At 37.6% G+C, this 20,699-nt stretch overlaps 1 protein-coding gene across 5 annotated transcripts in view; it reads left to right on the top strand.

Annotated features, from left to right (window-relative positions):
- Positions 1-20,699, top strand: part of TRAPPC8 (trafficking protein particle complex subunit 8) — a 74,473-nt gene that overhangs the window by 41,233 nt on the left and 12,541 nt on the right. For 2 of the 5 annotated variants that reach the window (XM_081951927.1, XM_081951929.1), the window contains 16 exons: positions 982-1,082; positions 1,540-1,645; positions 2,414-2,434; positions 3,387-3,518; positions 6,242-6,466; positions 6,733-6,841; positions 7,926-8,120; positions 8,265-8,395; positions 8,909-8,983; positions 14,480-14,606; positions 15,491-15,648; positions 16,052-16,485; positions 17,023-17,170; positions 18,736-18,832; positions 20,142-20,210; positions 20,305-20,345. In XM_081951927.1, the coding sequence (XP_081808053.1) occupies positions 982-1,082; positions 1,540-1,645; positions 2,414-2,434; positions 3,387-3,518; positions 6,242-6,466; positions 6,733-6,841; positions 7,926-8,120; positions 8,265-8,395; positions 8,909-8,983; positions 14,480-14,606; positions 15,491-15,648; positions 16,052-16,485; positions 17,023-17,170; positions 18,736-18,832; positions 20,142-20,210; positions 20,305-20,345 (2,169 nt within the window). Of the gene's footprint in view, positions 1-981; positions 1,083-1,539; positions 1,646-2,413; positions 2,435-3,386; positions 3,519-6,241; positions 6,467-6,732; positions 6,842-7,925; positions 8,121-8,264; positions 8,396-8,908; positions 8,984-14,479; positions 14,607-15,490; positions 15,649-16,051; positions 16,486-17,022; positions 17,171-17,840; positions 18,029-18,735; positions 18,833-20,141; positions 20,211-20,304; positions 20,346-20,699 lie in introns of those variants that run through there. The other 3 variants (XM_081951928.1, XM_081951930.1, XR_014175283.1) reach the window with 2 other exon arrangements.

The raw sequence follows: 20,699 nt of genomic DNA, 5'->3' as shown, positions 1-20,699 counted from the left end.
AGAGTCAGCATATTGCCCCCAATAATCTGGGACCTTTTTTTACTGATCTTTGAAGGATGGAAGGCTAAATTAACCAATAATAAATAAAGCTACATGAAGTTACAGAATCTATAACTTTATCAAATTTCAAGTTAACTTTTAAAATGTAAAAATATTTTGAAAAGGATTAAAGGTTAAACTTTTCATCTACATGGTATAACAAAATGTATGTGTGTGTCTGTGTGAGTGAGAGAGAGAAGTAATGTTCTGAAAAGAACGAAAGCAGAGAATGCTGTTTTATATATTAAAATATTTCAAACCAAAACAAATCAGTGCATCCTCTGTTATTGATATGAATGACATTGGCATTAGCTCAAGTATATTGTCCTGTAGTATCACCTGTTGCATATCATCTGTCATTTTTTATACATATAATCTTTGTTATTAGACGTGTATTGTTTATGTTTTTCACATAATGCCAAAGGTTTCATAATGTATATAAATTTTCATAATGTATATAATGAATATTGCATTTATATACATTATGAAATAGTTTATTTCATAATGTATATTCATACATTATGAAATAAACTATTTCATAATGTATATAAATCTAGGTCTCATGCAGATACAGAAGAGAGTCAGAGCATAGGAGCAGGATACTTCTATTGCTCTTTTATTTTCTGACTGGATTGTAACTTTAACATGATTTTTGCCAGCTCAGTTAAAACAAATGTGCATTAACTGTTTTTAGTCAGAGCTCTCAAAATGACTTTAAATGTAAAATGGATGTGCTAAGATTCTGTGGGTATTGTTTTGATTTTGTCATTCACACCATTGTGAATTATGCTGAATCTGTACAATATGTTTGGAAGCTCACATCTATTGTACTATAAAATGTAGTTGACTCATGGTATTCATATTTGAATAATTGTGCCCAAATAATTTTTTCAGATTACAGAATTGTAGCAAAATTATTTAATGACCACTTTTGCTTTATAGGAAATGGCAGCGGTGTCAGCTTTTCTGCAGCCAGGAGCACCAAGGCCATATCCTGCTCATTACATGGAGACTGCAATTCAGACCTATAGAGACATATGCAAGTATGTGGTTATATTTGGTTTTTCTCAGTTGAAGATAAAACAATCTTATTAAACATTTTTCATCATTCCATAATGATGCATGCATAATTAGTGAAATAACAACAATAAAAAGAATGGCAGTTGTAACTTAACTATAAAATCATTTTCTCTTAAATGGAATCAAACGTAGTATTGCCTTCCTGAAGGCAAAGGCAAAGTCTTCTTTTAAATAACTATACGCTGTTCTACAACACTTCATAAGTTTTATCATTATTCTACTAGGTTAAATCCTTAGTATTACATATGGCAAGACTATTATTACAGTGTTTAGAATTATTCACTATTTCATAATCAAAATTGGAGGAAATAAATTTTTTATTGATTATCTTTAATTAAAATATTCAGTGCATATTTTCTATAAGAGTTCAATATATGGGATCTTAAATTATACCCAAAGAATTTATTTTGTGTTTCATAGGAATATGTTGCTGGCAGAGAGATGTGTGCTCCTTAGTGCTGAAATACTAAAAAGCCAAACCAAATATTCAGAGGCAGCCGCTCTCCTCATTCGTTTAACCAGTGAGGTAGATAATATTTTTATTGTTTTGTTTTTGTATGTTGCAAAAAAAGAAAAAAAAGATTTTAAAAATGTGCATTTTTTAAGTAGATGGAATAGTATCAAGAAGAAAGATTTGTAAGCTTAAAATAATACTTTTTCTGTGTGTAATTGCATGTACATTGTGTCACATTTATTTCTTTATAGGAAAATTATTCATCTCTGCTATGGCTATAAATTAATTCCTTATATTTACTCACACTCATACTGGCAACATCCTAACAGAATTCACTGAAAGAGTTATAATAATTTATAGTACATTTGTGCACTTTTTATCTGGAAAAAGAAAACATGTTCAAGTAAACAGACTTGATAGGTGCTGAAAATTTGCAACTTCACATTTTATGCCTTTTAAAATCATGCATGTTCAAATAGTAGCAGAGTAAAAAAAATGTCTCAAAATCATAAGATAATTAAAAGGAAAAATAATGAATATGTGATTCAATGCAAGGCCTTTAAATTATTTAAGCATATTTTTATTGGTAATAGAATCATAAGGAATCTTATTCTAAAATTATTTAGAAACAATATTTTGAAACCATACAAGGGATACTTCAGTTGCATATTATCAACTATAGTTTTTAATCAGATTTTAATGAGCATTTCAAAATTACAGTTAGAGTTAGGTTTGCAATATTCAGTTGTTGTTCCCAATCTTCATTTTCTTTTTGTTTAATTGAAATATTTTAAAGCTTACATTCTTGTTTTTTAATTTTTCTGTGGAAAAAAATGGCAGCAGAGCGCTTGGATTGGCACGGTGAGTGTTAGAAATGTGAGCTGGAGTAGCTGAAAGATTAGATAGTGTATTAAATATGTTGAAACACATTGTGCTAATTTGATTACTAGGTAGCAATAAAGTAATTCATTGTTATTGATGCACATGTGATTCAGGACATGGAATATGTGCATTAAAGCATTACAAAATGGAGAATTTTTGAGATTAATAAGAATAAAACATGATAATCCAAATCAAATCAAGAGGAGGATATCCTTGTGGAAATAATTTTATTATAATGTTTATTTTTTTAATAACTTTTTTCCTATAAGCATTCTCTACCTACTCTGTCACTAATGCTTAGAAGACAATGAGATAATATGCTTTTTAAACTGATATGTTACTGCTTTATAAATCAATAAATAATATGGTATCAGCTAGAAATATAAGCTTTTTAACCAGCTTAGTCTTTTCATTCAGTTTCAATTCTGAGAAACAACACTATATTTAAAATAGATATATAAATTATGTTCAGAGAAATAAACTGTTAAGGATAGAAAATTAATTAAACTTCAACTGATGAGATATAATCTGAAAAAATATTTACTAAATGTTTTAGAGATAATTTACAATACTAAGAAGCTTCTTTGTTCCAAAAACTAAAAGTATGTACATGGATTCAGTAGCAGAATCCTGCATTATCTAAAAAAACAACAACCTCTGTCTCAAATATATTTTCCTTTCTGATGGATATTTCTGTGCAAGATAAGAAATGAGATTTGATCACCAAGTGGATTTAAGTATCCATATGATCCATTCTCAGGGGATTATAATCTGTTCACGGATTATAGTTAATTTATTCAGTGTAAGTTATGTATAAAACAGACACTGTTTTACTGCAGTGGTAATATAATGGGTGTTTGCATAGCTTTAGTCTTCAGAGCTTGTTGTAAAGATAGTTGCCAGTTGTCTCATTATTCACTCTTTCTAATAGGATTCAGATCTTCGAAGTGCACTGCTGCTGGAACAAGCTGCGCATTGTTTTATAAACATGAAAAATCCTATGGTTAGAAAATTTGCCTTTCATATGATACTGGCTGGACATAGATACAGTAAAGCAGGACAGGTAAGTTTGGCAGATCACAAAAGAAATTCTCACAATTTGGTTGATTTGTTTCAATGTTTTTTAAATTTAATGTTATACTTTACTGCCTCGGTGTTTGTGGGGGAGGAACAAAGCAACACACGGATTGCAAGGAAAAATTCACCCCAGCCCCTATTCTGGCATGTCTTAGTCTACCTTATATAATTCAAACCGGTATGAAATTTTAGCTATATATAAATAATCATAGCAAAACCTTATAGCATATCAAGTTCTAAAGTCCTTAAAAATTCTAGAATAATATGTAGAATTTTGTCAAACCGGAGAAAAAGAGATCAAAGTTGATAAATCTCTGAAGAGAGAATTACATAAGTGACTCATAGCAGAGAATTAATTCTGCATCGTTGTCACATACTGATAATGGAAGGACCTAAATTAATATATTGGCAAATTATTTTGAAATTCTTCTTTATATAACTCTTGTAATAGCTTGGAATGTCATATTTCGGTTGTAAAGTGGAATATAATTCTTAAAGTTAAAGATTTGTTTTTCACTTGTAGTATTATACTAAACAACTCGTGACTTGTTGGGTCATCATTTCCTTAGCAGATTCCTTGATGCCTTAACAATAGTAGAGCTTCTACCGCACTGGAAAGTTCTTAAAAATTCAGAGGGATATTCAGAAATATAGCTACCTTGAAAATAGCCCATGCGGAATTGTATAACATAGACAAACCTCTGCAGTTAGCCACAAGAAACATTTTATAACATCTTTTATTATAAGATAAAAAGCTTTATAATAACATATTATGTATGTCATAAAATTGTAATTCCATGGGAGTCATGGGTACCATTTTTTTATATATTCTGTAAATTAACCCATTTGAGAGGTACCTTGGTTGAAAAGGTTTTGTCCTATGAAGCACTATTGCACCCAGCTTGTTGCAGGAACAAGAATTTTAGCAGTATAGAGATTTCTTATTCACTTATCAGGATTGAAAAAATAATGATATAATGATCCAATGCCTTATTTCCAAATGTTTACGGTAACCTCAAATCCTTTATTTTTAGGTAACTGAATTATAGAAATATATTACTGTATCACTGTTTTTTTTTTATTCCTGGCAAAAATGATTTAGGTCAGTGAAATAGCTATTATAAACAGCATTTAGAATTTTATAACAAAGCACTTCGTTTTTGATAATGATTAATATTGCTAGCTTCTAATTTAACTTTGACTCCCTCAATATTTAATAATATAAGCAATATTGATAAGAGATAAGGAAAACATTTGTTTGGTATGCATTTTAATATTAATTTACCAGTTTCTACTTTCTGAACCATATGCAAATCAAAAGAAATATATCCAGTATTTTCCTTTCCAAGTGTTATGATGCAGTCCACTAGTTAAAAAATTATATGAACTACTTATATAAGATGTACTCCACACAAATGCTATGCCACAGTAACACACAAATGCTATGCCGCAGGAAGAAGAGCACAAAAATATATTGTATGTCTAGACATCACTCATAAAAGCATATATATTTGAGAAAATTGGATATACAAATACCATGTTTTCTTCAAAATAAGACAGGGTTTTTTTTTTCTTTTGCCCCACGAAATATGGCCTTGGGCTTATTAGAGGGGGAGGGCTTATTTTGGGGTTGCCGGGCAGCTGCTCCCTTGCGAGCGGGCTCCCGAAGAGATGGTGCTTTGCCTGCTCCCCAGCTCCTGTGGCTTGACAAATTTGGGATACCCACTAGGTCAATGCATGGAGCTCTGCCCGGCTGGAGAAGGGGGTTGCGCGAGCACCTGTTCTGCCCCCAGCAAGCATGCCTCCCAGCCTCACCATGCCCTGGCCCAACTCTCCCTGCAGGGCTCAGGCGCCGCCGCGCTCTGAGTATAACTTCTTCTCCGACTTCCAAACTCCAAAACTCGGCTGCCGAGTCTTCCAGCAGCGGCCACTCTAGGAGTGCACTCTATGGTTGTAGGCTGGCTGCTGGAAGACTCTCTGTCCGGCAGCCGGCACTGACCTGCTGGGGGGTATCCCTAATGTGCCAAGCCGCAGGAGCTGGGGGGCGGAGAGAGCGCCAAGTAGCTTGGCGCCTTAGGGATACCCCCTAGGTCAGTGAATGGTGCTCCGCCCGGCTGGAGAGAGGGTTTGCCGGGTGGCTGCTCGTGAACGTGATCACCTCATGGCTGCTTCGTCCCTGAGGCTGTGCCCGGCTCTTCAGGAGCCCGCTTGCAAGGGAGCAGCCGCCCGGCAACTCCCCCCTCCAGCCAGGCAGAACGCCACTCCCTAACCTAGCGGTATCCCGAAGGCGCCAAGCAACGTGAGTGCCTTTCCAACCCCTCGCGGCTTGGTGCCTTCGGGATACCGTTGGGTTGGTGAGCGGATGGGGGGTTGTCCAGGGGGCTTATTTTTGGGGGTGAGCTTATATTTTTGCCCACCCGAAAAATGTGGCAAGGTGTTAGTTTCAGGACAGGTCGTATTTTCGGGGAAATGCGGTATGTACATTTCAAGAAATCTATAAATAGATGTGAACATATTTCCATGTAGGCTTTAAGGAAAAGAACAATGATCTGAAGACTAAACAAAACCGGCTTCAAATAATGAGAAATCAAGCAAAACTAAAATTTGCAGATTTGTGCATTCTTCACTAAAATAACTTTTTATATTTTTTAATAAAATGCTTTCAATTTGTGGTATGCATAATTGTTTTTACATTTTAAATGTTTACAGAAAAAACATGCTCTACGATGCTACTGTCAAGCAATGCAAGTTTATAAAGGGAAAGGGTGGTCCCTTGCTGAAGACCATATCAACTTCACAATTGGCCGCCAGTCTTTTACCCTTCGACAACTTGATAATGCTATATCGGCCTTCAGGCATATTTTGATCAATGATAGCAAGCAAACTGCTGCTCAGCAAGGAGCTTTCCTCCGAGAGTATCTTTATGTTTATAAGGTATGTCACCAGTTTTACTCTCAGTAGAATCTTAATTTGAGAGCTTGCCATTAAAATTGCACTAAAATTTGAGGGTTTTGCCTTTTTAGTTAAAATAAGTTCCTTTTGGAACACATTTTATTGCTTTGAGGATTTACTGAGAATATTGCATTTTTTTCTAGTTCAAGATATTCGATGCCCAATCGTATTTGTTTTTTATTCAAAAGATACACAGTTTTTACTTGCTAAGCGTGGATGAAGTTTCTTTTGTTTGTTTGTTTTTGCAGAATATAAGTCAGTTGTCACCAGATGGTCCTTTACCACAACTTCCTTTACCCTATATTAACAATTCTGAAACACGTGTATTCTTCGGACATGACAGACGACCAGCAGAAGGTGGTCTCTTTTTTTCAATTGTATGAGTCTATTAAGATATGTAAAAGACTGTAAAATTAATATTTCAGGTAGAATGAAGTGGTAAAATATACTTCATATGGTTCATCCTGCAGTTTGGGATCATTGTTTTTTAATATCCACCATGTAAAATATCCGGCAAATAGAGAATTAGAAAACTCTGAGCCTAGGAATTGCTCTTACCCACCATTTTTCTCTGGTGTGTATTTTTTCTATTTTCATTTTCTATATATAACTTGGAGGTCATTAATATTTAATGTCCTCTCCACTGTGGGCTGAAAAAGTGCAGTTCACTTTACTTTTTCAGAACTGTGACTTCTAATTTTGCAGGATACATAGCTCAAGTTCTATTTTGTATCATAGAATATGTATTTTTGGATGTATTTATTTATCTCTCTGCTACAGCTAAATCAAACAAATGTAAATTTAAGGGGATCCAGGCACCCTTTTTATGACTTGAGGCTGCATCTTTTAACTGGCATATAAATGGCAAGAAGTATGATGGTAATAACATTCATGTCAAAGGAAGGAGCAGGAGCAGAATTTTTCTTTTTTTTCACTCCCATTTTGAAGAAATTGAGAGTTCTATTTTGTAATTGCTATTGTTTTTTGGGGGGGAAGCAACCAAATTTGTATAATAACATTGGAGATGTAATTGCTCATTTTAATTCTTGTTTTATGAAAAAAGAAGAAAGTACTGCTGCTGTTGTTCATGAGCTATCTCCCAAATTTTAGCACTGTAGTCTTGTGGAGCCTATTAAAAGAAGAAGCGGCTAAGATCAGCATGCAAATTATAGACTTCAACCTGGGTTTATTTTTAAAAACTCCAGGCCTTTCCCTTTACCTCCTTAGCTTCCCTGCTCACTTTGTTGTTTTGATTCCTGTCCCAGTCAGTGACTTGAATTATGGACTTCTGCTTCTTTCCTGATAATAATGCATAAAAAGGTACAAAATAGGCATCAGTGGAATCATATGCACTTTTTTTAAAAAAAAGCATATCATATGAAAGAACAATAGGAATTATAGCACAAAGATAAAACTTTTTTATTTTAATATTGACATCTAGGTGAAAAACAGGCAGCAACCCATATAAGTCTTGATCAGGAATATGTTTCGGAATTTTCACAACAATGGAAGGAACTTGAAGAGCAAGTTGTGTCTACAGTTAACAGAGGCACAGCACTTCCTAATTTCCAGCCAACGCAGTATTGTTTGAACAGATATTCTGATAATTCTAGGTCTCCACTTGCTGTAGTAGAAGGTAAATCTGTGTAAATGTATAGCTAAGTAATACATCATATAACATTGTTTTAATAATGGCAATTTGAATCTAAAATTTACAAATGTTTATTAAAATCATATTTAGAAATAGTCTTTCTAAAAATATACTTTTTCCTTTTAATAGAACCAATAACAGTAGAAGTAGCTTTTAGAAATCCACTGAAAGTTCCACTTTTATTAAGTGATCTGTCACTACTTTGGAAATTCCAACCAAAGGATTTCAATTCAAAGAATAATGGAGAAACAAAGGAATTTGTAAGTAACTAGAAATTGGATTGTATTTGTAATATGCTAGTAATGTCAAAATGTAATTCCATATTTTATTAGGTTGGTTTCCTTTTAATTTTTAAATAATTAATGGCATTTAAAGCATAACATTAGAGTTTAACATTTCATTGTTTTGCTCAGTACTCTCACATTTCCTTTCCTCCTTAGTATAGCAGCAAGATGATTCAGAGCTTCTGTGTAAAGTAACAAAAATGCAACATTTTATACTGTCCCTAAACTAGTGTTAGGCCATGGACACTTATTTAGAAGAACAACCAAAAACTGCATCTGAGGGATTAGAGTGCATGTAGAGAATAGTTCACCGGTTTGTAATCTTGTGGTGCTAAACTTGGGTCTCCGTTTAATCTGTTGATAAGATTGAATATCTAGGACATTTCTTTCATCAGAAAATGTTGGTCCATGAAAACAAATGCAATATTTTTGAAAAGTGTTAATGGCAAAAATTCATCGTATGAAATAAGTACCTCTTTTTTTTTCTAGGAAACATGTAGAAAAGATACGATTGGGGCTGAAGTGATATCAGAATTTTTGATTAACAGCGAAGAAACTAAAATGGTAGGTTTGTTTCACACCTTTAAAAAAATAGTAATCTTGGAATGGTTTCTCACGAAAGGATATGGAGGGATTTCATGTGCATTAATAACTCAAAAATGCATTTTATTTATTCAATTTAGGTTTAGGTTGGGTTAGGTTTATTGGATTTATATGCCGCCCTTCTCCCAAAGGACTCAGGGCGGCGTACAACATAAAAACACATATTACAAAAGTTAAAAGATTAAATAGAATATCCAAAAAAACCCAATAGACATTTACAATGAGATTTAGAAATTAAATTAAAATTAACAATTAAAATTAATAATTTATTTTATTCAGGCCAGGCCAGTTTGCTGGAAAAGCCAACTTTTTAGGGTGCGCCAGAAGGACCGGAGGTCGGGAATTATGTGAAGCTCAGGGGGCAGCTCATTCCAAAGGGAAGGCGCTCCCACAGACAAGGCTCTCACCATGGGCCGACACTGTCTGGCCGATGGCACCCTGAGGAGGCCAACTCTGTGGGATCGTACTGGATGGTGGAAGGCTACCGGTGGCAGTAGGTGGTCTCACAAGTACCCTGGGCCTAAGCCATGGAGCGCTTTAAAGATCATAATTAACACCTTGAATCGCACCTGAAAAACAACCAGCAACCAGTGCAGGCTGCCTAAAAGGGGTGTAACATGGGAGCACCTAGGTACCCCAATGACAACCTGCGCGGCCGCTTTCTGGACCAGCTGAAGCCTCCAGGTGCTCTTCAAGGGCAGCCCCATGTAGAGAGCATTACAGTAGTCCAGGCGAGAAAGGACGAGGGCGTGACTGACTGTGCACAGGGCAGCCCGATCCAGGAAGGGGTGCAACTGGCGTACCAGGTGAACCTGGTAAAAGTCCCCCCTGGTCACGGCCGTCAGGTGTTCTTTTAAACTAAGCCGCGTATCCAGGAGGACTTTCAGATTGCGGGCCCTCTCTGAGGGGGCTAAAATTTCTCCCCCTATCATCAAAGATGCACAAATCGGGATGACGGGAACCACAGCCACTCAGTCTTGGAGGGATTGAGCTTGAGCCTGTTCGTCCCCATCCAGATCCATACAGCTTCCATGCATCGGAACATCACGTCGAGGGCATTGTTTGGGTGGTTTGGGGTAGAGATGAAAAGTTGGGTATCATCAGTGTATTGATAATACCGTACCCCAAAACCATGGATGATCTCGCCCAGCGGTTTCATGTATATCTTGAACAGGAGGGGTGAGAAAACCGACCCTTGGGGCACCCCACAAGTGAGGCGCCTCGGGGTTGATCCCTGCCCTCCAGTCAACACGAACTGCGATCGATCCGACAGGTAGGAGGAGAACCATCGCAAAATGGTGCCCCCCACTCCCAACCCCCCAAGTCGTCGCAGTAGGATACCATGGTCAATGGTATCGAAAGCCCCCGAGAGGTCTAATACGATCTGTCAACCCCTGTCCCAGGCCCGCCAGAGATCATCAACCAACGCGACCAATGCCATCTCCGTGCTGTACCCGGGCCTAAAACCCAGCTGAAACTGATCCAGATAGGCAGCTTTGTTGAGGTACTGGGGAAGCTGACGTATTACCACGCTCTCAACAACCTTTGCTACGAAGCGAAGGTTGGAGACCGGACAATAGTTGGCTAAAGAGGCTGAGTCCAGGGAAGGCTTCTTAAGGAGGGGCCTCACCACTGCCTCCTTCAAGGCGGTGGGAAAGAACCCCTCTCTCAATGAAGCATTGGTAATCGCCTGGAGCCAGCCTCATGACACCTCCCGGGAAGCCGAAACTAACCAAGAGGGATACGGGTCCAGCACACAAGTGGCAGCACTGAGTCTCCCCATAATCCTGTCCGTGCCTTCAGGAGTCACAGGTTCAAATTCATCCCAGATAGTTTCCACAAGATTCATCCCTGTCGACTCGCCGGAATCTACCCAGTCAGAGTCCAAGCCTGTCCAAATCTCAGCGATTTTATCCTGCAGACACTGAACAAATTCTTCAGCCCTACCCTGCAAGGGGTCTTCCCCAGTTCCTTGATTAAGTAAGGAGCGGGTCACCCTAAATAGGGCGGCTGGGCAGTTATCTGCGGACGCGATAAGAGCGGAAAAATGTTGCCATTTTGCTGCTTTTATCGACACTAAGTAGGATTTAATATGAATTCTTACTAGTGTTCGGTAGAATTCGGAACGGCTGGCTCTCCAAACACTCTCTAGGCGTCTTTTCCAGCGTTTCATCTCCCGGGGCTCCTCAGTAAACGAGGGAGCTATCCGGGATCGGCACTGGGTCAGAGACTGCAAAGGCACAACACGGTCCAAGGCCCCAGTGGCTGCCCTATCCCAGGCTTCCGCTAGGGCTTTGGTCGAACTGTGAGCAGGGGATTCAGGAAAAGTCCCAAGCTCCATCAGAACCTTTCAGGGTCCATTAGGCGCCTGGGGCGGAACCATCTAATCGGTTCCGCCTCCCTACGGCAAGGGGTATGGAAGTCAAGCCTAAGGAGGAAATGATCCAACCATGACAAGGGTTGGATAGAAATATCCCCTAAATCTAGATCATTCATCCACTGTCCAGAGACGAAAATCAGGTCGAGCGTGTGTCCCCCGTTATGAGTGGGATCTTGAATTAACTGAGTTAGGTCCATAGCCATCTTAGAAGCCATAAACTCCTGACTCGGATGTCTCACTAATGGAAGGCAGATTGAAATTCCCCAGGACCATAAGCCTGGGGAAATCAACCCCCAATCTGGCTAACATATCCAGCAGCTCCGGCACGGCCGATGAAACGTAGCAGGGAGACAGGTACGTAACAAAAAGGCCCACCTGAACTCCAAGGCCCCACTTCACAAAAAGGGACTGACACCCGCCTATCTAAGGCACAGTGACCTCCTGAGGTCCAAGACTTTCCACTAATAACCACCGCCTCCCCCCCGCCCCTGCCCTGGCTTCTCAGCTGGTGAAACGCCTGGAAGCCTGGTGGACATAATTCAATGAGGGGAACACCTCCCTCATGGCCCAGCCAGGTCTCCGTAATGCATGCCAGGTCTGCTCTCCCCTCTTATATGAGGACGTAAATGAGGGAAGCCTTATGTACTATGAACCTGGCGTTAGGCGATACCAGCCAGAGACCAGGATCCTGTAATCCTGAGCACCCAGGGGTGTGAGAGGGGCAATGAGGTTCGGAACGCGCGATCGCTCTTAAACAGCAAACCCGCGTCCCCCGGACATAATTTGGCCCTAGGCCCCCACCGTATCTGCCCCTCCCACATACAGTAGAGATGGCAAATCCCCCAATGGAATGGTTTAATGCCTCCCCTGGAATCCCAACCCTTTCCAGCACTCCCGACCCTCACCCATTAGTTAGCTCTGGCCTGTGACCTGGCAGACTCCCCCCCCCCCAAGTCTGTCTGAGCCATCCGAATCAACCCCCCACCCCTTAAATTTTGATTTTAAAAACCCTGTAAAAATCCCCTAAGAAGCCTCTTCTTTGCATGCCACCTCTCGGGATCCCAAGATCCGTCATTAAGGAAACGTCTTGATAAGCAAGAAGGCCATCCCAGGAAAGGGGGAGTTCTTGAAGGGAGTAAAGTTCTGTCGCATTATAATATAGAGGAGAGTGTGACATCAACCAAAATGGAGTGACATAACAGGGAGATGGAACATGGAGATGACATATCCATGGGGGGGGGCAGCCAACAGTGTTCAACGGGGTAGCGGGAGGCTTATGTCCATAATAGCCATGGTCGATGTTGAAGAGGGTAAGGGTAATGGTCAGATATCAAAATCGCAGCAGATGATAAATTGCGGGTTGGTTAAGCGGCCAATGATGGCACAGTACGGTGGCCCAAGCAACAGCGGTGATAGTGGGGGGGGGCACAACACAGGAGCCCCCCCACCCCAGCCACGCCCACGCCAACTACCGAAGCCATCTTACGCTGGCATCAATGCCCAGGCCAGCCGCATCAGCCTCTCCCCCGCTAATCCAGTCTATCACGTCCATAAGCAGGGGAGAGCAACCGGGATAATATGGCGTGGGCAGCGGCAACGATGATGGCAGAAACCCCAGGTGGGGAGCCCCGCCAATGACGACAACACCAATGCCGGCAGCAGAAAAACGCTCTCCATTCTCCACTGCCAACTGCCCCTGTTTCACTCACAACATTTCAGCTACAGGGCAGGAAATCATAGCTCAAGGACCCCCCAAGGTCCCTGAAAGTTCCCACAGCTGGACCTGGAACCGACGATGGGATAGGGTACCCCCTGCATACCCCGAGAAGGAAAATCATCTCCCCGAAGTTCTCCTCAAACGCGACAGGATTCCATCTTGGGCATGCGCAAAGGGGGGAACAATTTATATGGCTGTCCATGTTAAACATATAACTTTGTAGCTGAGAGGAAATAAAAACTACATAAAAACATCATAACTAAACAGTAAATAACAAATATAATATACAAAATAAAATAAAAGAGCACAACCAACATTACCACAATATGGGCTAATCATGCCATGAGCCCCAGGCTTAATAACAGAAGCAGGCCTTTAAAGTTTTAGGGAAAGCCAATAGAATTGAGGCAAGGTTAATTTCTGGGGGCATGATGTTCCAAGAAGAGATACCACGACATAAAAGATTCTTCTCTTGACACCTGCTAGGTGACATTCATTAATGGATGGGACCTTGAGCATGCTTATCTGTCCTGTCCCAGCCCATGCACACATAGCACGGGAGGTTAAGCATGTTTATTTCACACAACCAATCTCAGTCAACCAATTCCAAGTTCCAACTCTGCATGTGCAGTACTTAGAGTTAGTTTCAAGCACCTTTTCAGAAAATGCAACTGGGTATAATGAAAGCAATGAGAGCAAGACAAGCAAGATATCAATATAGGACTTCTATGGCATTATTCAGGCAACCTGGGATGAAGACATAAAATTTTGTCAGCATACTGATGATACATCAAATGTTCTTCAAGTGTTGAAGGACTTCACTATGCAGATTCATCTACAAGTTAAACAGGAGAGGAGAGTATACTGAGCCCTGTGGTACCCCATATAAAAAGGAATGTCAGCTGAACCTCTCTTTTCCACAACATTGACTGGAACCGACTGGAGAAAAGTACAGTACCATCTTGGAGCAGGTCCTATAGGCCACTGAGAAATCAAGAAGAGCGTGCAGACAGATGCACCACCCAAATCCCATTCCTACCACAAATCATCTAAAACCGCTATCAGTGCCATCTCAATGCCTCCAGTTAATATTTTTTCTGAAGCTGCTGCACTGCACAACCACCTTCTACATAAGCTTTTCCAAAAAGGGAAGGATGGAAAATGGCCAAAAAAGTTTCAGAATTGTTGGATCCAGGGAACATATAGAAAATTTTAAGTTTATATGTAGCTTCTTATAATGAATAATATAAATTCAATGTCTTAAAATGTGTGACATAGGTAGTTGCTTTTATATAGTAAGTGGTTTATAAATGTAAAATAACTACAGTAGCAACAACAAAAATTTAACATATCTCCACAGGCAAGACTAAAGCTCTTTCCCCATCAAACAGGGGAGCTACACATTCTGGGAGTCGTTTACAATCTTGGCACTATGCAGGGTACTACGATGCTAGATGGATTAGATTCTTCTATTGGATTACTGAGAGGTAAGCCTTTGTGGCATTTTCCATTCACTGAAGTTTCATGTAAGATTCCTACCATATTGTTAGATTCTTATATCAATTCAAATTGTTGTGGTTGCAATAATTACTATCCCCAATAAGAAAGAAAAGCTCTTGGCTCCCAGTAATAGTAGCATATCATTTAATACAAAGACCTGATTCAGGATGTTTTCCCAATGATTATACATCACTATATTTCAATGCATCATATATTGGAAGGGTTACTTTTATTTGCGCAATCTTGAATTTAACCAAATACAATAATATTTCAAAAGGTTGATATTTTGATTAATTAGCAGTCCGCTAAATGAGCAGTGAAACTTCATACTGTAAAATCTTGGTTTATATTACTTTATTCATTTGAAACATGGTACCATGTTCTTGAGCCATCAAAACTCACTAAATGACCTTCAAATTAATAAAAGCCTCAAGTTTTTTAGATTGGAACAACAAGAAAGAAAACAACAATATTCTTAAATTCTAAACAATTTCTTTAATATACAGAATCTGACCTGATCAAATATCTGAATATCTTAACACATCTGAACTGTTTTTTAAAAATATTTTATCGCCGGTATGTGCAATAGAAGAGGCAGAGCCAACTATTTGAGTAGATCTTTTTAGCTGCTGCAGCCTCATACAAAGTATTAGATGGTAATTGTTGGAGAAGAAAGGATGGCACTAGCTTTTCAATAGAGTTGATTTTTCCTTCTGCTCCTTTCCTGCAACCTTAGTTTTTTCCAGTATCTGAGATACATCATAACAGTTTTATACTTGCTTTAAATATTATATTAAAATTGCCATAGAAATTGTGGCTTAAGCTACAATGAAGTTTGAATTACAGACTCATTTGATACACTTTGTTTTAGAGAAATATAATTCCACTGAAATGTCTGTGCGAGGGCGGCAAGATTTGGAAATCCAGGGCCCTCGCTTAAACAGCACCAAAGAAGAGAAAACATCTATTAAATATGGGCTAGATCGACGTTTAGATCCTATTATTACAGAAGAGATGCCTTTGCTTGAGGTATAGTTCAACAGCTGGCAACATCTGAGTTACTATTAGATGTAAAAGTTTTCTGAATATATGAACCATCTTCCTAGTTTTGATTTTTGTTTTCCAGTATACTTCAGCTTCAAATTTTTATATTATATATAAAATCAGGGTAATTCTGAAACCTGTTATAATAAAATAAAATGTAAGTACTGTACAAAATAACATCATGTGAAACTTCCTCAATATATTTTGTGGAGGTTTGAATGACAACAAACCTTTTTAAAACAAAGAGCAATGTACTGTGGGTTTTTTTCTCCTTTTTCTCGTTTTATGACGCTCTTAAAGTCGAAGCAGTCAGATAGAGCTAAAATTTAAATTTAAAATTTCTCAACTTTAGCAAAACATATTGATTTCTTTCTTTTTTTAAATGCAGGTATTTTTTATAAATTTCCCAACACTGCTGCTTTGTGGAGAAATACGAAAGACATATGTAGAATTCATGAATGTAAGCAAGTGTCCCCTAACTGGAGTGAAAGTTGTCTCTAAACAGCCTGAGTTCTTTACTTTTGGTAGTAAAGATGCTGTTTTATCTCCACTAAGTCCAACAGCTTCTGAACATTGCAGCGCTTATAAGACTGTTGTTACACATTCTACCTCAGTATGTTCACTGATATCCTCAGCTGTTGCTTCAGAATTTGGGACGGGAAGTCAACCTGAAATAATAGATGTCCCCCTTCCCGACTCAGTTCTCCTCCCTGGAGTATCAGTACAGCTACCCATGTGGCTCCGTGGGCCAGATGAAGAAGGAGTTCATGAAATAAATTTCTTGTTTTACTATGAAAGTATTAGAAAGCACTCAAAAATGTGGTAAGTCTTTTAAAACTATATTGTTTTATCTAAGAACTAAAGTTTTCAAGAAGATAATTAAACAAAAGAAAAATGATGTTTAATAACCTATTAACCTCTGCCATGTAGCTATGGCTGAACATTTCTCCACAAATAATGCTATATGGAAAACTATTGTAGTAAAGAACATTGTCAGTACTTCTTGATAAATGTTAAATAGCTCAAGTCTTCAAAAATATTCTAAATGTACCTGCTTGTAAATAAATTCTAAATGTACCTGCTTGTAAATAAAATGGGGACAATTTGTTTTAAGAACACACATTACTATGTCTGTGGAGATTCTCAGTCATCCAGGTCATGGTTATCCCAAAGATGCTTTTTTCAAGAGGCAAATGGGCTTTCTGGTTTTTCTTTGAAGACATTTCGCTTCTTATCAAAGAAGCTTCTTCAGCTCTGACTGGATGGTGGGGGAATGGGGGCATCAATTTATATGATAGCTGCTGAATTGTATTTGAAGAAAATTTGACACATGGCCTGTGAGATCTTTCTTTTTTCCAGTCATAGAGTATTGAGACACACTGCAGTTATTTGCACCAGCCGATCTTTGACTGTGCGATCTACTGTGTATCGGAGCAATGCTCTTGAGGATGAAAAAGGTGAAGGTGACAATATGCTAGTGTTTGTGGATGTGGAAAATATCAATACTGTAAGTCTTCTCGGAACTAGGGAGTAACATTGATTGCATTTTAAACAACCTTTCTGTTCTCTTATGAAATATTTGTTTAATTCTTTAACGTATGTAGAAAAAGTCAATACTTTAAATCATTTTCCTTCTTCAGGACTTCATAGAAATTTGGCAATAGAAATCTGCTATAGAGACAAATCTAGAAAGTTTCTTCCAATGTAATTTTCCAACCAACCCCTTCTATATAGGAATAGCTGTACATGTTGCTATTATGTGTTTTATTTTTACTTGCTTATTGTGTGCTTCGGGATTCAGATAATTAACTTTTGAAAAGTATCTAAAGTAAATATAGTTTTAAAGTGTCTCTGTAGTATCCAGCTTTTATTCATAGGGAAATCCTTATTTAACAACTTTTAAACTTCTTTTTTTCTCTGGGATGAAGTCTAGCTAAGTTTTACGCATTGCTCTTTTTCATCTCTAACTAATTTGATTTGCTGTAGAAGGAAGTGAGCAACAAACCTAAAGATCATGTGTCTTTGATTCTCTAAGCATACATTTTCTATAAAGCGAGTATATTCTTGCAGTGTAAAATTAAATGTTAAATATTCTGGTCCAGATCTCTGTTTTTCATTACCATGAGAGCTGAGGAAAGAGTGGATAAGATCAGAGCTTATTTCTAATCTTCCCACAGATAATTCTGGTTAAAAAAGTGAGCTGGATAGATATAAATCATATTGGAAAAGGGCTAGCACAAGGGCATCACAGGATTGTGCTGATGTGGAGGACATAGGGGAATGAACATGAAGTACAAGAGTCCCATTCCAAGAAGCTAATCTGAGTAAACACCTTAGACTCCTTCCTAATTCACACAAAGATGAAGTAAGAGATGGGGGAGCATATTCAGACTTGTAAGATTCTATTACTATAGTTGTTTTAATAAAATTGGGTTATATGGCATTGGTTTCTTAGTCTAATTTACTTTGTAGGGCTGGTGTCTGTTTTTGACAGAATGATGAAAGCAGTGTTGATAGCAAGGTCCACCCCTTTTATATGTGCATAGGGTATCACAATACACAATCCAAATACTTGTGGCTTGCATCGCAATGGTATAACACCAGTTTTATCATTCTGACCATCTCGGGTTTTGTAATTCTGACCCTCTTGTGCCCCCGACAGATGTTAACAGCAAGTGAATTTTCTATTTCCTATTCCTCTTGATAACATTTCAAAATCCAAGTGAATTATGAAATCTGAAGGAATTTTAGATTTCAACAAAAAGATTTAACTCCTCCCTCTTTTTTGTACGAACATGTAATGAGATACTGGCTGATGCTGCTAAATGCTGGCCATAGCTCCTGAGCAAGTACATTAATTGAATGAGGAATATTGTCTATATAAATCATTGCATATGGATGATTTGTAAATTGTGCTGCTCTAATTTTCCCCCACCCCACCCAAAAGGGTTAGGCATAAAATAAACGACAGAATAGTTCTTTTTTTATATATAATTTTCAGTTCTGACACAATTTTTTACCTTTGAGACAGATGAATTATTTGCATATCTTATTTTGATATCTCCCTTTTAGAGTGAAGCTGGTGTAAAAGAATTTCATATAGTCCAGGTGTCTAGTAACAGCAGAAACTGGAAGTTACAGAAATCCATAAATTTCTCTGAAGATAAAGGTTTGTTAAATTTATAATAAGATAAAACTCTTTTTATTTCTTTTTAATTCTTTTTGGCCATTGGATCAGGGATGTTACAAATCCAGGCAAGACACACTAACTATTGCCACACTATTTCTTGGTAGTAGTGGTGTGACATTTTTTTTTAGATTTTCTAATTCTGTACTAACCTTTTATGGTTTGGTTTTAATCTAGAAGATCTTGCCAATGCTGTTTCTATGTTTTATTTTTCTCACCAGTTCATCTTTTGTATTCATATGCTGACCTATATTCTGTCTTCATCTTTCAAAGTTTCATTCCTTAATTTGTTTCTCTTAGCCTGTAGTTTTATACTTTGTTTTACATTTTTATATCAATATGATCCCATGTTTTAGCATTTAGGCTTTTCTGTGTTTTTACTTGGTAATACTACCTTCTATTTCTTATAACCATATCTACCTTAAGTTTTGTCCTAAAAGTACTCTATTTTAAACTGATGCCTAACAATCAATGTCCCTTGTGGGTTGCTGATCTTCAGTTGTGTTCTGTTATCCTAATCTACAAGTGTGGTTTATCTGAGAAATGTGTATATTTAATAAATTTTAATGCTGCTCATCTCAGTATCAAGCAACTCTGAGTGGCTTTGTTTATGACTGTGGACTGCTTGTGTTTGCTCCATGGCTTGATATTGTGCAAAAGGCCATGATCTTCTATTACTTTTTCTTTCTTCTTATTTTGTCCTCTGTTCTGGAAGCATGCCACAGCCAACAAACCCTCACTGCCATATTTTTCCCTTTCCTCTTCTGATTCAACAGTCACCTCCCTTTGGAAGAGCCAAATTTCTTTTTAAAATAGCCAGTCTTTTTCCTCCAGCCTTTAAAAAGGCAAGTGCATGGGAGATTTTAAAAAAATATATAAGCACATGAGAGGAAATTGTGTGAATGTTTTTGCTGCTGCAATTGTTCTCTCTAAAATAGGGTTATTAGATCCTAATAACCATACACTGTTCTATTTTCTTATCTTTTGGCTGCTGCTCTTTAGCTACTTGGAAAGGCACTCTTGGGAATTCTATAATTTTATTATAGTGTGGAGTGCTGTAAATCTGTTTGAAAATTAGTAGAGAAAAAGGTTTTGGCCTCCATGCATCCCGTTTTTGCCCTCCCCAGCAAACGTTTTGGTGAATATTTGAATTTGGTTTTCAAATAAATGGTGAAACCTGTAGGAATGTGTTTTCTTAATTTTCTTTGAAACCTGTTTGGGGAAACAGATGGTTCACATTAAATTATTTTGACATGATAAGCAATTTATATTTTATAATTATTTTTACCAGATATTAAACTGGCTAATAGAGAAAAAGGAAAACTGTGCTTAAAAGCAGTCAGATGCAAACAATCAGTAGGTAAATAATCACATTTTATTTTTCATTATTTCATTTCAATGAATTGTTTTCTCATTTGGGTGACTGACTCTTTCCTTCCTCCTTTATTCCATAGAAAATTATACTTCTGCAGATGTTGTTTTTGGAAATGAACAGGTATGCTTATCATATTTTGGTTTCAAAGGTGTTGTTTAGTTTCATAGAATTGTGATCTTACCTGACAGAAATATCCTTACATCTAGGCGAAAAATACAGTAATGCCAAATTGCTAGCATTTATGCAATGTATAAAATAAAAGCACAAAGAAAACAACAAAAAGATCTATCAGATCTAGAAATAACAGAATACTTGATGAGTAAAAATGCAGTAGTATTTTCTTTTCTGGCTGTACAAAATATAAAAAGAAATATACACAGACTTGTATGTATGTATTTAGAATATATGTATATTCTATGTAAATATGATGTTTAATATGTATTTTGTATATAATGTAATAAAAATAATGTATGT

Source organism: Natrix helvetica, assembly GCF_964273705.1.
Source record: "Natrix helvetica genome assembly, chromosome: 4".
NCBI lineage: Eukaryota > Metazoa > Chordata > Lepidosauria > Squamata > Natricidae > Natrix > Natrix helvetica.
Note: the sequence above shows the minus strand (reverse complement) of the source record. Positions and strands in the feature narration are given on the sequence as shown.